This window comes from Pagrus pagrus (assembly GCF_965226575.1).
Source record: "Pagrus pagrus genome assembly, chromosome: 2".
Lineage (NCBI taxonomy): Eukaryota > Metazoa > Chordata > Actinopteri > Spariformes > Sparidae > Pagrus > Pagrus pagrus.
This window is the reverse complement of record NC_140186.1, coordinates 34,799,822-34,818,853: the sequence shown is the minus strand read 5'-3', so window position 1 is coordinate 34,818,853 and position 19,032 is coordinate 34,799,822. Positions and strand designations below refer to the sequence as shown.

Genomic DNA, 19,032 nt, shown 5'->3' with positions numbered 1-19,032 from the left:
ACAGCCACAGAGAGACAACATATAACCCCAAAAGGCTTTGCAAAACCCATTACCTCCAGAGCCACTATATAGAGCTATTGTTAATTAATATAGACTTAACAAATACTGTCAAAAAAATTCTGATTATCACTGAGAGTGAAAACAAACTCCAGGCTGATGTTAAAATTACCCCAGAAACCAGATATTTTGTTTGGATTTCCACAAACTGCCAAGAAAAATATACTTCCTCTTCAAATATCACACACACACACACACACACACACACACAGTCATTATATAAAAAACCACAATGCAATGTGAAAATGGTCTGGCTAAAATGCAATATTAAGGGAACCGTTGACTTGGACTCCCAGACAGACAGAAGGCGGTGTGTTAGCAGACAGACAAATTGTTTGAAGTTGTGAAAGAGTATGGCCATGAAAAGAGACACAGTGTGGTATCAATTAGTGGCATGGACGCATGAACAGACACACACACTAACATGGGGCTGAAAGGAAAAAGAGGAAAGTGAAAGAAAAAGATGGAGATGGGACAGGACAAAGAGAGGGAGATTTGGAAAAGGGTGTTTCTGTCACTTCACCTAATGTGAAACATACGTAAGCTTCATGCTTACGTGTGTGTGTGTTCTTACATGGTGGATGATTTGTAGGTTTGAAAATCTTTACAATCCTTACAATCTTCCTTTAATAATCTGTCATGTTGTGTTTAATGCCACTGCTCTATGTGTGTGTGTGTGTGTGCGTTGTCTAAACACATATGATTTCCATTTCATTAACAGAACATTAGTCATTTTATAGCAGATCATCATATCACACATCATACGGGTTATATTCCAATGATCTATATTTAATACATGCCCACACATGGAGACACTCAGCCTCCATTGACTAACCTTCATGTCTCTCCTTGGTTTAGATTTATTGTGAAGGTCGATGGCACATACAGCATAAGTGCACATTCCATATTGAAAAGGTCATCACTCTCCAGTAGTGTACCCCACCCACACACACACACACACACACACACACACACCCAAACACTTGGACTTCCTCTGGACCAGAATCTTAACATCATTCATCACACTGCCCATTCACCTGATGTGAAAAAGAAATGGGACTGAAAGAGATTATACAGTGGAGATACTTCTCATTCAGGGTACACAGGGAATTGGAGCAAGTTGAAGATAAGGTCTTTAGTTTTTAAAAAACTTTTAGTTCATTCTGTGAGTCCTTCACTCTGGCTGTCAACATTCTGTCCCACACCAATGTAAAAATCTGAAAATGGCTCAAAAATGATGAATTAGTTTAACTGTGACTGTGCTAAGGGTATGAATGATATAAACAAGTTCATTTAAGATATGTATGAATATCTGAGAAAATCCTAATCTTTGTGAACGTTTTAAAGTTTTTTTGGAGTTTCTATGTGAATGTATGAAGGACTGGAAAGGGTTTAAAAATGAGTGGGTTTGAAGTGATTTCTAATCCACCATTATAACTGAGCTTCAAAAAAAGAATATCTTGAATATCTGGAAGTTTTAATGGGATTTGAAAGATGAATAATGTCTTGAATATAGACTAGATGTGGAATTCTGTTTAAAGTTTGAATGCTGAAAGCTTCTAGCTGAAAGCATGAATGAGTAGTTAAGAGTTGAAAATGCTTGAAAAAGTGTGAGAATGTGGGATTTCTTAACAGCCTCCACTCCGTATCCAAATATATATATGTTTAGAATATATTATATGTGTATATATATATATATTATACACGTATATATATATGTATATGTATATATATGTATATGTATTTATATATATAAATATATACACATATAGCTTAGAAATAGCGTTTCTCACACAGTTTACCCACCAGAGAACACTGACAAGTTTGTTTAAACACTGTAAAAATAATTATAATTGTCCTCAATAAAAAAGTATGTCTATTTTTTTTTTGTTTTTTGTTTTTTTTGTCGTGCTATACAGTGTATATAAACTATGTAACTATAAGTGTTTTTCCATTCACCTGGATGGAATGTATGTGGGAAGGCTAAATGTATATACCATTCGTACACATGAAAAATACGTCTTACATCACTTTCCTTTTCTGAATGGATAAAAATCCACAGAGGGTGAGAATGTGCCTACTGGTACACATCTTTAACACCACACGTACCATGCATGTAGTCTTTTCAGTCTGATTACTGTTACTGATGTTGATGTTGGCAAAAAAGGAGAAGAAAACGGGAAGAAAACACGTGCATACACGCGTTGCACACTTGCATTTTCTTCTCATTTTCTTCTAGAAAATAACGCCTGGGAACAGACTTCCGTGGTGTTTTACAAATCTGATGAAGAGACTGCGTATGTATGTTCCTGTTTTGAATGTACACAGATTTCTACACCTGAATATACACAGAGTTTTATACATTTGGCCCCAGGTTCTTTGTGCATTTTACTAATGCTGATTTTCACTAATCAGAAGGTCTGTGGCTCGATCCAGCTGCATGTCTGCATTTGTAATGCGTTACTTTTGTAACAGTAATATATTTGTTTTTAGAGGTAACAGAGTAATATAACACGTTACTAATACTATTTCAGTAATATATTACTATAGTTATGTCATGTAACGCGTAACAATCCACGTAAGCCGACCAAAGTGAACCGTTTATTGTTGCTTTTTTAAGAATCCATCCACACCAACATGATCATATTAATATAGGTGTGTTTAATACAGCTGAGCCGGTAAGTTCTTTGTTCAGTCTCTGTATGACTGAAATTAGCTGTATTTTCGTAGGTTTAATTTACATTCTTGAATCACATACAGTATGTCCATGCATTCCTTAAAATAAAAAGGCATAGAAAAAGGGATTTTTGTCTTGTCATGTCAATATAGGCCTCATTATATAAGGTATAGGTCTATTGTGTGTCATATGACTAAGCCTACAATTAAAAATATTTATTCCTATCTCATAATATATCAGACTGTGATGCTTTGTCTGCCTGCTCATCCCTTTGCCCAAGGCCATTCCTTTGTCTAAAAAGATATCTGCTATTTAATTGTTCAATAGAGGTTATTTGGGCATTTTGTTGAAAGTAACTAAAAAGTACGGTAATAAGTAATTTATTACTCAACGCAGACAGTAATATTGTAACGTAATATATAGCTTTAAAATGAAGGTAACTAGTAATATGTAATATATTTTGAAAGTAACTACTGTATACTACATCTAACTATACCATACTACAGTGCTATATGAAAGTAAGTCCATAAACCATAATAATAGTTTATATATATATATATATATATATATATATATATATATATATATATATATATAAAGAAATATATATTGCCCTGCCAAAAAAAGAATTTACACTTAGCCGAGATGGAAAAGTTTGTGTAATAATAAAAGCAAAGTGCAATGAAAACAGACTTAGCAATCATGAAGTACAAGCATATGACTTAAACATTATCTAAACAAGCCTCCACTCCACTGAAGAGATGAAAAATGTCGGCAGAAGAAAACATGATATGGAACCATGAGGAGCCTGTAACCTCCTCACATATAACAAACAGACAGGCCATTTATATTGGACCCCAGAATGGAAAGTCAAATTGAATCAACCCTATTCAATATGCCGTCCTCTCCTGCAATGGTTTAATGGCACCAACAGGAGAATTACAGCAGGAGAAACGCGTATATTCTGGAAGTTCTGTTAACATTTGCACTATACTTGGATGGAAACCTGGCTGTGCCACTGTGAGTAGAATTTGGTTGTAATCATGCTTGTTTTAATGATTATTTTTTGTCGAACAATGAGACAATTCTTGTATAAAATCAGTGCAGTCTATATCATACTTTTAGCCTTTCATTCTTATTGTCTTTCCCCATTCTACCACTCAAGGCACCAAAGCCAGAGATTTTCAAATTATATACATGGTGGCTATCGACAACTAATCCCTGACCATTGTAACATCGTGATTTAAAAGGCTCCCCACCAGAGAGCACAGTTAAGAGGCGTGTCCCCTAAGAGTTTCCATAGAGCAAGAGTTGTTGTTGTTTGTGATATGTGAGGAGAGGAAATGAAAAGAAGCATGTTGCTGCTCAGTGCACTAACATTACATCTCCTTGTCCTGTTTATTATTTTCTTATTAAACCAGCTTAGTTAGGAGATCCCAAGACAGTCAGACAGTCAGACAGTCATATATATATATAAATATAAATATATATATATATATATATATATATAAATATATATATATATATATATGTGTGTGTGTGTGTGTGTGTGTGTGGGTGTGTGTGTGCGTGTGTGTGTGTATGTACAGTGGCGCTTGAAAGTTTGTGAACCCTTTAGAATTTTCTATATTTCTGCATAAATATGACCTAAAACATCATCAGATTTTCACACAAGTCCTAAAAGTAGATAAAGAGAACCCAATTAAACAAATGAGAAAATGAAAATATTATACTTGGCCATTTATGTATTGAGGAAAATGATGTGAACCTCTAGGATTGGCAGTTAATTTGAAGGTAAAATTAGAGTCAGGTGTTGTCAATCAATGGGATGACAATCATACAATCAGTGGGCGCCCTGTTCTATTTAAAGCTATAGTTGGTAATGTTGGAGAGCTAGCAAGATTTGAAAGTTGCACCTCCTCTAAGCTCCACCCCCTCCTCCCCCTCCAGTCAGTGCTCCGTCCAAAGCCACACCCCCACAAACTTGAACGCACATCTGACAGTAGGAGTCAGCGGGGCAGAGGAGAGCCGAGTGTCATATCCTATAACCTCTTCAATACGAGCGCCCCCTAATCAGGGGCCAGCATGAGATGCATCGAGTACAAATGCTCAATGCTCCGCGCAGGAAGCACAGATCCGGTAAGTTAGACAAGCAGTATGTACCGACGACCTGTAACATTACTGGCTTACACCGACAGAGAAGCTAATGTTAGCATTGGGCTAATACGAGCTACAAAAGTAGCTAAGTTGGCTAACGTTACATATTTCCATGCAAATAACAAATCCCCCCGAAGCAAAACCAATAATTACCTGTCCAACAGAAAGACAGCAACCTCTGCATCACTTCTTAGGCCCTTCAGCTCCCTCAGTTGTCTCCACCATTCAAAAGCTGAACCGATGTTGACCCTGCTTTTCCCTCTGGTTTTATCCAAAGCCTTCTTCGTTGCAGCCTTTTCTGACTCCGGCTTTCTTTTCTTAGCCCGTTCAGCGGGTGAGCCGTTACAAGTAACGCTGGAAGTGTTACTTTTGGCTGCATTTTCTCTGCCATCGTTCTCTCCTGCTAACTCCATATGGAGTGTGCTGAATATTTCCGGCAACGGTGACACGTGATGAGTGCATGCAGGGAGGAGGGAGGGACGTGGGCAGGACGAGACATGAAGGCATCTGATTGGTTCTTTCCACTCGCACCGAGAGGGAGGGATTGGTCAGAGTTTTTACAGGCCTGCAGCTGCCACAGAGGTCTGATTTATTTTGTTCCTTTTTCTGAACACATTATGTATGGACTACTCTCAGGATGGAAGGACCATTTCACCCAGTGTAACAAAAAGTGTTTCTGAACAGGATTACCAACTATAGCTTTAAAGAACAGGGATATATCAAAGTCTGATCTTCACAACACATGTTTATGAAAGTGTATCATGGCACAAACAAAGGAGATTTCTGAGAACCTCAGAAAAAGAGTTGTTGATGCTCATCAGGCCAGAAAAGTTTACAAAACCATCTCTAAAGAATTTGGACTCCACCAATCCACAGTCAGACAGATTGTGTACAAATGGAGGAAATTCAAGACCATTGTTACCCTCCCCAGCAGTAGTCGACCAACAAAGATCACTCCAAGAGCAAGACGTATAATCGTAGGTGAGGTCACAAAGGACCCCAGGGTAACTTCTAAAGGTCTCTCTCACATTGGCTAATATTAATGTTCATGAGTCCACCGTCAGGAGAACATTGAACAACAATGGTGTGCATGGTAGGGTTGCAAGGAGAAAGCCAATGCTCTACAAAAAGAACATTGCTGCCTGTATGCAGTTTGCTAAAGATCATGTGGACAAGCCAGAAGGCTATTCGAACAATGTTTTGTGGATGGATGAGACCAAAATAGAACTTTTTGGTTTAAATGAGAAGCGTTATGTTTGGAGAAAGGAAAACACTGCATTACAGCATAAGAACCTTTTCCCATGGAAACTGTGAAACATGGTGGTGGAAGTATCATGGTTTGGGCCTGTTTTGCTGCATCTGGTCCAGGATGGCTCGCCATCATTGATGGAACAATGAATTCTGAATTATACCAGCAAATTCTAAAGGAAATTGTCAGGACATCTGTCCGTGCACTGAATCTCAATAGAATGTGGGTTGAACAACTTGTGTGCTTAGGGTTGTTGTCTTGACAACAGCTCTAAGCACGCAAGTCGATCAACCATAGAATGGTTAAAGAAGAATAAAGTTAATGTTTTGGTATGGCCAAGTCAAAGTCCTGACCTTAATCCAATCGAAATGTTTTGTTGTGAACTTGAATGACATCTGCTGTGAGTGCACACTGCAGTTACAAAAAACAGTCAGTAGATGGCAGGTACCCACTATGACTTTTCTTCTTTTGTTTACAGTTAGTTTCCAGTTGACCCGTGAATCAAGTTATTTTCACATTTATATTGTTAATAAATTATTTAAATTTGATAATAAGGCCTAAGTGTGGTACATTGCAAGCAAATAATGGAGATTATATTACTGTGACATCCTGTTGTTATCTGGAGCGACATCTAGTGGTAACTCCATCGTAATGTTTATTTGTACCATCAGTGTTTCAGTAGTTGATGAAAGGTATGGTGAAGTTATCTCACATGATATTGTTTGGCCAGAAAATACATTTGCCTGTAAGTATGATTTGATACAGTTGTCTTGTCATTGAATACTAAAGTTACTGGTGACGAAAACCTTTGTTAATGAATGTTTGCTGAAATGTGTATTTCGATCGTATACGCTTACCGCTAGCATCGTAATGTAATTTCCCATATGAGTTAGCATTAAGCTAGCGCATTTGTCGCTACATGTTTTAACTGGCAATGTAAAAGTATTGCTCTTGAAAAACATTTGTAACTGAATGTAATACTGAGATGTATTCCTTTGTTTGTCTAGTTTTACAGTACTTCCTGAGTAGAGGTTTGGAAAGGAATTCAAGCTTCATTCATTCTCTTGGGAAACTGTTGTCTATCTGTCGAGCTAATGTAGCAGGCTAGCCCACGTCGCACACACAGAAGCGGTGGCAGAATAATCACTCATGACACCATGCAGACCATCTTTTGGAATAAGAATAAACAAATGTAATTAATTATCATGGCATAAAACCAATGATCATAGACTACACCTGTCTACAAATGGCATAGCTATCTGTGCTCAAAGAAAAAGCAAAAGAAAAAAGATTGAGAACCGAATCGATTCATGACATTTAAATCGAAAATCAAATCGAATTGAGGATTTGGAGAATTGTGCTACTCCTAATCTTTATATTAACAGCATCTGATTGGTCTGCTTGAATCTGTTTTTGAAAAATGACTACATCTTTCTGTTTTCAAAGGACATAGGCCAAAAATTACACCATGAACCACTTACTCTTGAAATGCTGACTGTCAGAGAGTGGCACTGTGAAGTTTATAAAGAGATAATCTGACCAATGTGTGTGTGTGTGTGTGTGTGTGTGTGTGTGATGCAATGCAGTGAGTGTGAGTGCTTACTCAGGTAGGGCTCTCCTGATGATGCTGTGGACTTGTTTGTAGACGTCCAGTTTGGACAGACAGCTGCACTGGGTGTGATTGGCCACACTGATTGTCACTGGCTTGGTGCCTTGGGTGATCGGCACTGTGATCTCAAAGAGCTTCAGAAAGAGCAGAACAGAGAAGAGTCAGACAGAGACAAGGTGAATCAAGACCAGATGTAATGAGCATAGAGAAGAGTACTGTGGTCAATGGCATAGCACTATTTGTGTTTTTGTCAAGACAAGCAGCACCCATGCAAATGACTGCAGAGGCAGCTATAAATAACAGAGGTAGAACAAATAGTACTTAAAATAATAATAAAATAATACTTTAAGAAAATATATTTTTACAGGTTGTCCTTGTTTCCTGAGTTATGATGTTGCATTCAATAAAATGTGTTTACATTTGACAATAATGTCCCTACTGCCAGTTCACCATCTACAAATAAGTGTAACCCAGTGTTACCTGGTGTGTGTGCATCACTGTTTTGGCTTCATATCCCTATGGGAGCGTTTCAGAAGCAGAGCTTCATGCGTGCCAGATGTTGTTGACAGATTTTGTTTATTTCATCATTTCTCCTTGATTTCTGTGCCTCTAGTAGGCTATGTATTTGTCTGTTTTCAGAGTATTTATTGTTAATTTTTCTGACTTTGTTGTGCTGTAGATCCCAAGTCTGAAAAGGGTGTTTTATTTTGAAAATTGACCAGATGCCCTATGCCGTTCCGCTGTTTGACTTCCTGTCTGGCTCGATCTGCTCCGAGCAGACTGACGTGGCTGCTGTCTGCTTCTGTGAAAAATGGACTTGATATTCTTCGCGGAGAGCCGCTTCTGGAAGGCTGGTTAAGCAAGCTGTAGCGCAGCCTGTGGAAACACGAGCATTGTCTCTAACTGCTGTAACGCAGTTCAGAAGGGCCCAGTGGAATCTGGGGGTAAGTCTTTATATTAGGTCTTTTTCTGTCCCACCATTTGTACAATTATCTTGTTGCCATAATCTCAACCATTCTAAACATTTCTGTAGGTAAGAATGTCTCTGGTACTGGTTGAATGTATAACAAAACTAAAGCCAAATAAGAATTAGTCTCTATACCCCACATGTACTTGCTCATGGAGGAAATGTTGGGTCTCTATAAATAAAATAATTAGAGAGTATGGTCTGGAGCTGCTCCAATTGTAAAGTGTCATGAGATACCTTTTGCTGAAAAGGACTGATTGATTAGATCTTTCATGATTTTATTTTACAGAAAGATTTCTGGTAGATTTTCACCAGCTACAAAAATAAAACCTGTTCAATTGTGTCATTGTGGCACCTACATAGACACATGCAGCGTGTCAAACCTAAAATGAAAACTCTACCGCTGTCTTTACATTGATCTGAAAAATTATGACATTTATCTCAGTATTAAAGAACTGGGATAAGCTTTCACAGGAGAGATTTTACATGAGAGATTTTACAGCAGTGTGATCACATTGGGCACAGCAGTGTACAGCACCTCAGCTATGATATTTCTCTCTCTCTCTTTCCTTCTCTCCTTATGTCCCCCCCCCCCCTTTCAGCTCTCACTGGTTACTGGGTGCATGTTTGATGCTTCAAAATGAGGTAGAGTACAGGCATCAAGGCAGTTTGACACGCCTCATAATGCTTTTGATGCACGTTCGGCCATTCAAAACAACAGATGGGCTTCAAACCCTGAGCGTCAAATGCTTTCAGTGCATCAGTGCAGAAATGTCATAGAATAAACACAAGTAGCTTTTGATGGTAGCTGAGGTATAGCCCATGACACACCAATCAAACATTGTCTAACAGCAGGGAATATTCTAATGTTGGCAGTTGTCTTTTAAAACTGACTGCCCACAGTAGACTGATCAAACAAATCCAAACAAATCAGTTGACTAAACTTAACAGGTCCAATAGATGATTTCAAAATGACCTCAAAATGGAACAGAAAAGTTTATATCTGTTGTAATTTAGAGACACTGTGTCTCTCTATTGTGTAAGTACGAAGACTCACAAAAAATATTGGACATATGGTAAGAAAATATAGCGTACACAGTGGTTATTAAGAAGATAGTATAAGGGAGATCATCTTTGTCGAAAGCTGGAAAATTATGACAGATCTGGTCGTGTAATAGAGGCACCAGAGCAGCACCTCAGACTGTTGGACAAGGTTGCACCACTTTTAAAGCATCAAATAGTAACGTTGCTGTGTAGCTGTGTTGATGAAGGTTCTCTGTCATCCAGGTCATGGTTTTTTTTTTTTGAACAATATGTTTATTGACATTTTACTCAAAACATGTGTACAGTGTACATTTACAAAATCCCAGAAGTGTGAATCAACTGTTCAGATTACACTGATACACTGGTAGTATATGCAAAACATGTAATATATTTTTAAAAACATATTTAAAAGGTAAAATTAAATAATAACTACAAGACACAAAACAAATAAATAAAATAAAATAAAATAAACCTCTCAGATAGCCCCACTCATATATTCAAAAGGAAAGGGGAAAAAAAATACAAATTGTTGTCAATCTTATTTTAAGATAACTTCATAATCTATACTCTCATCAGTCTCATTAAGAGGTTTACATTAACCAGAACTTAAACTTCCTCTTCGTCCGATAACTCCACACCATTTACAAATCGATCAAATGGACCCCACACCTTCTCGAAAAGTTCTTGCTTCCCTCTTTGTATATATGTTATTTTTTCCAAGGGGAAAGTTATTAACATTAGTTTGACCCAATATGTAATACTTGGTCTGCTGGGCTTCTTCCAGAACAATGCAATTGATTTTTTTGCATGCAGAAGACATGTGTCTATCATTACTTGTTCACTCTTAGTATATTTATGATTCTTGGGATAAAGTCCTAAAATAAAGAAAACTGGGCTTATCACAACATCTTTTGAGATAATCTTTTCTATTGCTTTTTGAATTTCTTCCCAAAAGGCTTTGACCTTACTGCACTGCCACACACAGTGAAATAGTGTCCCCTTTTCCTTCATACATTTTATACATAGATCAGGAATATTGCTATTATATTTATTTAATTTAGCTGGTGTGATATACGTTCTCATTGTCCATTTATACTGTAACAGTCTCAATCTAGTGTTGACTGATTGGGAGTGAGCCTTTGTGCATATTGATCCCCAGTCCTCTGGGGAGATCTCTTTTCCCAGGTCTTTACTCCATAAGCTTCTTTTACAATCTGAATTTTCTAATGAGTTAGACATTAATACATCATACAGTTCTGAAATAGCACCTTTGCTTAAACTGTCTTTAGACATAATTTTTTCTAAACTGGTTGTTAAAGGTTTAGTTATAAGACCATTTTGACTTGTCCTAATAAAAGCTCTGAGTTGGAGAAATTTAAAGAAATATTTTTTATCTATGTCATACTTATGTTTAATTTCTTCAAATGACATCATATTATCTGAGCTGGGCAAAAACAAGTCCTGAATCTTTTCTAATCCCTTTGATGCCCATGTTTTAAATATAGCATCTGCTCTCCCTGGAGTAAAGTGTTGATTTCCCCACACAGGACTGTACTGGGACAATACTTCAGGTTCTTTAATATATTTTTTCACTTCAAACCACACCTTTATCATATTTTTAACAATTGGATTAGTAGTTCGTTTCATCAAATTCGACATTTTATCTGAATATAAGTACAGGGGTAGAGACAAACTTAAACCCTCCGATTCCATTTCTGTCCATTGTGGACTATCCCTTGTTGTAAAGTAAAACTTGATGGTCCTTAGTTGTACCGCCCAATAGTACCAGGTTATATTTGGAACTTTTAAGCCCCCCTTACTATATGGTAGATATAGGAGTGACAAGCGAACTCTGGCACGGTTATTAGCCCATATAAATTCTGTGAATAACCTTCTTAACTTCTGAAAAAATTCATCAGGTGGAGGCAGCGGAACATTCTGAAATATATACAATATTTTAGGGAGTATATTCATTTTTATAATGTTTATTCTGCCAATCAAAGATAGAGGCAGGGTAATCCACCTATTAATTGATTTTGTTATTTCTTCCATCAAAGGCATGTAGTTAATTTTAACAATCTGAGCTAGTTTAGATCCAATTTGTATTCCTAAATATGTAAATTGATCCACGACTTTAAATTTGGAAGTTTCTGGAAGTGGGTTTTCCCTTTCCTTTTCATTAAGTAATAGAATTGACGACTTAGTGTAATTAATTGTATATCCTGAGATGGCACCAAATGACTGTATTAACTGTAGAAGTGTAGGGATTGTTTTGTTGAGGTTCGAGAGAAACAAGATAACGTCATCCGCATATAGGGAAAGTTTGTGTTCTGTGTGGCCAATTGTTATTCCCACTATTCCTGTGTGCTCTCGTACAGCTATAGCAAATGGTTCAATCGCCAGAGTAAACAAAAGCGGCGACAAGGGGCAGCCCTGACGGCATCCTCTTTTGATTGAGATCGTTTCTGATATATTTTTGTTTGTTATTATTTCTGCCGTAGGATTAAGGTACAGTAGTTGAATCCACTTTATAAACTTGTTCCCATAACCAAATCGTTCCAGAGTGTTAAAAAGATAGGACCACTCCACCTTATCAAAAGCCTTTTCGGCGTCTAGAGATAGGAGGGCCATATTTGTAGTGTCCTCCAAGCTTTGAATAATATTAAGGACCCTCCTAACATTGTGGAACCCTTGGCGACCGTTGATAAACCCATTTTGATCTCTATGTATTACACTGGGTAATGTTTCTTGTAGTCGTCTTGCTAAGATTTTACACAGAATTTTGAGGTCAGAGTTAAGCAGACTTATTGGTCTCATATTTCCACATCTATTGTTGGGCTTCCCTGGTTTTGGCAGTAATGTTAATAATGCACCAGTCATTGATTTGGGTAAACTACCATTACAAAATGCTTCCAAAAACATTTCTAATAGTGGTTTAAGTAATTTTGTCTTAAATTTTTTATACAGGTCTATTGGGATTCCGTCTGGTCCTGCTGATTTTCCTGCTTTCATGCCGTCGATAGCGTTGCTTATTTCCTCTTCCTTAAGATCTGCCTCTAGCATCTCTGTAAATTCCTCAGAAATAGTTGGAATATCCAGCTTATCCAGAAATGTCTTTTGAGCCTGGGGGTCATATTTGATTTGGGATTTATATAGATTTTCATAGTATTCCCTAAATTCCCTGTTTATTTCAGTAGGGTCTATTATTGTATCACCATTATTGTTAATAATTGATGTAATGTTTTTCCTAATTTCTAACTGTTTAATCTGCCAGGCTAGAAGCTTGCCAGGTTTTTCCCCTTGCTCGTAGAATGATTGGTTCAGCCTAAGCATACTGGATGCTGCCCTAGCTGCCGATAGTTTATTATATTCTGCTCTTAAGAGCAACAATTCCTTTTCTGCTTCTGGGGTTTTATTCCTAAATACCTGCTCTTGTAAACTTTGTATCCTGGATTCTAGTTGCTGTCTTTTCTGGCGTATCTCCCTAGATTTGGATGAAGTATAGCTTATTACATGTCCCCTCAAGAAGGCTTTAAAAGCATCCCATTTGACACACGCTGTTGTTTGTGTTGTATTATCCTTAAAATAATGATCCATTTCTGTTCCCACATACTTTACAAAATCATCATCTTGTAACCATTTCTGACTCAGAGTCCATCTAGGTGGATCTCTAATAAGGTTCTCCTCTGTATATATCATACTGCACAGTCCGTGGTCTGATATCAATATACTGCCGTAGGAACAATCCTGTATTTTTGAAACCAATGATACAGAGATTAAAAAGTAATCTATCCTTGAGTAAGTTTGATAAGTACTTGAGTAACAGGAGTAGGCCACATCATTAGGTTTCAAGTGCCTCCAAATATCTAACAGATTTAATTCTTTAATGAAATGATGAATGGTTGTTCTACTTCTGTTGTGAGTTTGATCAATACCTGTGGATCTGTCCCTGACTGGATCTAGCGTACAGTTCCAGTCCCCAGCAATTATATACTCTCCTGGGAGAGATGCAAGTGTGAGAAATAAATTTGTAAAAAAGCTGGGTTCATCTGTATTGGGGCCGTATATATTAATCAAATTCAAGTTTATTGAGAGCCATCCAGGTCATGGTAATTCTAAGTGCTGTATCGTAGGCAACTGGACTTTTGCCTACGATCAGTTTCTGTAAGACGTTTCACCTCTCATCCAAGAGGCTTCTTCAGCTCTAACTAACTGGAGGGGAGTTGCAGGCTTTTAAACTCTCGAACTGCTAAACTGCTCGACACAGAGTCGTAAGGGCCACTTGTGGGTCGTTGACCCAACCGGTCTTCATGTGGGTTGCTAGGGCTAGGTGAGCCCAGGTGTGAATGGTTCTTAAGCTGTCTGGGGAGAGAACTCAGTACTGCATTGTAGGTGGGTGATAGGTAATGTCTTAGGCCACCTCCTCTGTTCAAAGACGGTCGTTCCAGTTTGACATACAGTACAGACCAAAAGTTTGGACACACCTTCTCATTCAAAGAGTTTTCTTTATTTTCATGACTATGAAAATTGTAGATTCACACTGAAGGCATCAGAACTATGAATTAACACATGTGGAATTATATACTTAACAAAAAAGTGTGAAACAACTGAAAATATGTCTTATATTCTAGGTTCTTCAAAGTAGCCACCTTTACCTTTTGGCATTCTCTTGATGAGCTTCAAGAGGTAGTCACCTGAAATGGTCTTCCAACAGTCTTGAAGGAGTTCCCAGAGATGCTTAGCACTTGTTGGCCCTTTTGCCTTCACCCTGCGGTCCAGCTCACCCCAAACCATCTCGATTGGGTTCAGGTCCGGTGACTGTGGAGGCCAGGTCATCTGGCGCAGCACCCCATCACTCTCCTTCTTGGTCAAATAGCCCTTACACAGCCTGGAGGTGTGTTTGGGGTCATTGTCCTGTTGAAAAATAAATGATGGTCCAACTAAACGCAAACCGGATGGAATAGCATGCCGCTGCAAGATGCTGTGGTAGCCATGCTGGTTCAGTATGCCTTCAATTTTGAATAAATCCCCAACAGTGTCACCAGCAAAGCACCCCCACACCATCACACCTCCTCCTCCATGCTTCACGGTGGGAACCAGGCATGTAGAGTCCATCCGTTCACCTTTCTCTGCGTCGCACAAAGACACGGTGGTTGGAACCAAAGATCTCAAATTTGGACTCATCAGACCAAAGCACAGATTTCCACTGGTCTAATGTCCATTCCTTGTGTTCTTTAGCCCAAACAAGTCTCTTCTGCTTGTTGCCTGTCCTTAGCAGTGGTTTCCTAGCAGCTATTCTACCATGAAGGCCTGATTCACACAGTCTCCTCTTAACAGTTGTTCTAGAGATGTGTCTGCTGCTAGAACTCTGTGTGGCATTGACCTGGTCTCTAATCTGAGCTGCTGTTAACCTGCGATTTCTGAGGCTGGTGACTCGGATGAACTTATCCTCCGCAGCAGAGGTGACTCTTGGTCTTCCTTTCCTCCTCATGTGAGCCAGTTTCTTTGTAGCGCTTGATGGTTTTTGCGACTGCACTTGGGGACACTTTCAAAGTTTTCCCAATTTTTCGGACTGACTGACCTTCATTTCTTAAAGTAATGATGGCCACTCGTTTTTCTTTACTTAGCTGCTTTTTTCTTGCCATAATACAAATTCTAACAGTCTATTCAGTAGGACTATCAGCTGTGTATCCACCTGACTTCTGCACAACACAACTGATGGTCCCAACCCCATTTATAAGGCAAGAAATCCCACTTATTAAACCTGACAGGGCACACCTGTGAAGTGAAAACCATTTCAGGTGACTACCTCTTGAAGCTCATCAAGAGAATGCAGAGTGTGTGCAAAGCAGTAATCAGAGCAAAAGGTGGCTACTTTCAAGAAACTAGAATATAAGGCGTATTTTCAGTTGTTTTACACTTTTTTGTTAAGTACATATTTCCACATGTGTTCATTCATAGTGTTGATGCCTTCAGTTTGAATCTACAATGTCAATAGTCATGAAAAGAAAGGAAACTCATTGAATGAGAAGGTGTGTCCAAACTTTTGGTCTGTACTGTAGATGGATTCTTTTACTCCTCTTTCAAACCATCTGTCTTCTCTGGACAAGATGTTTACATTGTTGTCCTCAAAGGAATGATTTGTCTCCTTCAGATGTAGGAGTTGAGGAGGAGTTGGTCCTCCTGTGTTGTGCCATTCCTTTATGTTGAGGTTGTTTTGTCTCCCCAATGTACAAATCTGTGCAGTCCTGGCTGCATTGAACAGCATAAACTCCATTACTCTGTTTATGCCTGGGTGATTTATCCTTAGGATGGACAAGTTTCTGCCTCAGTGTGTTGGTGGGTTTGAAGTGAACCAGGATATGATGTTTATTGAAGATCCTCCTGAGTTTCTCAGATGTTACCGCGTTACGTTTTCTCGTCGCCTCCTCTCTGTCTGCTCTGGATCTTTTAGAGGTTATGATAAAGGTCCAGTTTGGGTCACCACAGGTTTGAAGTGCTCCCCTGATGTGCTTCTGTTCCTTCTCCTTCCTCTCTGTCTTTGTGGGCACAGTGTCAGCCCGATGGTTTAAGGTTCTGATGACCCCCAGCTTGTGCTCCAGTGGGTGATGAGAGTCGAACAGCAAGTATTGATCTTTGTGTGTAGGTTCTCTGTACAGCTCAGTGTTGCGGCTTCTGTCTTCTTCAGTGTGTACTGCACAGTCCAAGAAGGGCAGACTGTCTCCTCCAACATCTTCCAGTGTGAACTTGATGTTATTGTCCACAGCATTTATATGTGCAGTGAACACTTCCACTTCCCTTGCTCTGATTTTGACTCAGGTGTTGTCCACATACCTGAACCAGTGGCTAGGAGCCGTTCCTGTGAAGGTAATTGTTGGGGTACAAAGGTGTGGTTTACTGTGGTTATTAGAAATTGATAATTACTAATAGTAATAGTAACCAATAACCAGACTGGAATACAGTCTCAAAAGAAGGGTTCACTTTAAATGTAAATATTTGTGAAAATATTTAGAATTAAAGTAACAGTGAAGGAAATGAGTCCGAGCACTGACCATCACAACCAGCTGTTACCACAAAGCATATGCATGAATAATCACAGTGTGTGTGTGTGTGTGTGTGTGTGTGTGTGTGTGTGTGTGAGTCAGAGAGACAAAGAGGTAGAGAGAGAGACAAGATGGTGGACATGTAGAGAGAGAGCATGAGCCAAGATGGCTGAAGCGATCTCATGGAAGATGACATCACGGAGTGTTCAAGATGGGTTGGTCAATGGAGGTGACCGTGTGAGGCCTGAACAAACAATGGTGGAACAGTGTCTGTCCACCTAACATGTGCCTTTAATCACAGTGTGGTTTGGACAGAGCTGGACTCCTGTAGGTGCTACCACGACACATGTGTCTGATATAATAGCAGGGTCGTTAATGATTAGTTTCCAACAAAACGGTCATGAGATACTGTGTGTGCATTTACCCGAACGTATGCGTGTGTGTATGTGTGAGTTAGTAGAGGAAGAGAGAGAGAAAAGGAACTAACACTCAGCCGTGGAGAGTAGGGTTTGGGTATCTCTGGTGTGAGGCCAATACGATATGCACCTCGATAAACTGTCAATGATCCGATGCATTAAAGATACATGTGCAGCAACTATGGATGCGGTATGATACGATTCACACCTCAATCATGATGCAGTGCGATTATACACAATGTGATTCAACACAGAGCGATATGATGCGATATGATGGGATTGGACAATGCAAATGAATGATGCAACGCAATTCAATTTGATTATTTATTAATCAACTAAAATTAAGACCTTTCACAAACTGTTTTTTTTATCACAAATTCTGTAAAAGTGTTCTCTGTCTGTTTCATGTTTACAGTACAGTGCACTTTTAATATACCTGGCTCACAGAATCTCAAGATTATCAAGACTTTTAGCGTGTTGTTTTTATTATTCTGCTTTTTAACCTGTAAAGTGTCTTCGAGTACCTTGAAAAGCGCTATATAAAATAAATTTTTTATTATCATTATTATTATTATTATTATTATTATTATTACCAATTAAATGCAATGTGAAAAACTATGCTTAACACTCTCAAAGCAACAGGTAGGCTAACTCACCAACGAGTAGCACAAACCAATTTTTATATTATGAACAATAACAATAACAGTCTTGACAATAACACTGCTTAGCTGTGGAAAGAATTTACAAATAGAAAAAATATTTAGAGAATCAAAAGAAATAATGTCAACAGGGCACCTTGTGGCCATCCAAAATAGTGAACAACTGCACATTGGTCAGTCATCTTCAGTTCATTCCACACTAAATTTAACCCACATGTTCAACTTTAAGGTTTTGCTTCAGGAATATTAGTTCATCAACATGATCAGTGAGAAGCAAACTGTGCTGTGCTGTAACTATGTCACCAGCAGTGCTAAACACTTTTTCAGATGGTACACTTATTGCTTATGGAAGATCCACTTATTTTCTCCACCACTGCAACACATCCCCGCCCAGACATAAATAATCCCTCTCTCTGTATTTTAAGATTTTCTCCATAGCTCTCTCCCTTATGGTCTTCATTGGTGCTCTTGCAGTGAGAAAATCCCCAAACATTTGGCCCATGGCCGACCTCTTTTTGGGAGGGACATCATCTACAGAGTGGAACAGAAGATGGGCTCATCAGTTGTGCTGAAAAATTATTTCTGCCAGTACTACACTATGAAATTAAATTATGACATACATAACAATATATAGTAATATAACACATGCAACACATACCAACATAGTTGTATAACTTTTGGCATCGTTTCCATTTCCATCGAAACCAACCGGTGTCTTCTCCGCATTTCTGATTCAGCATTCCTGTGTCATGGGCCCCTTCCTGACAATAATCAGTGTAACACAGAGACCAGCAATCAGATTTCCTTATTTAAATTAAAACAGCATCTAAATAAGACACAAGTTAATATGGGAGTTATTTCATTTGACGCATTTTGCTCAGGATGTGCATTCACAATATATTTTATTATAATGTATTATGTTTATTTATTTATTATAAGCAACAGTCATCATATGAATTAAATCATATCATTACATTATATAACTAATGCAAAAAATGCATGCACTATTGCACATACAAGCTAATACATGCTAGGTTCTAGACAGGAAAATAGAATCACTAGTGATGGTAATCTTACTGAACATGTTCATCTTACCTCTCCATTCATCTGTACCACCTCTGCTGTCATCTTCATGAATATCATGTCCTTGGCAT

At 38.4% G+C, this 19,032-nt stretch overlaps 1 protein-coding gene across 2 annotated transcripts in view; it reads right to left on the bottom strand.

Moving 5' to 3' along the window:
- The window catches only part of vegfc (vascular endothelial growth factor c), a 91,106-nt gene that overhangs the window by 16,617 nt on the left and 55,457 nt on the right, over positions 1 to 19,032 (bottom strand). For both annotated transcript variants that reach the window (XM_084341755.1, XM_084341756.1), the window contains exon 4: positions 7,744 to 7,883. In XM_084341755.1, the coding sequence (XP_084197881.1) occupies positions 7,744 to 7,883 (140 nt within the window). The remainder of the gene's footprint in view (positions 1 to 7,743; positions 7,884 to 19,032) is intronic.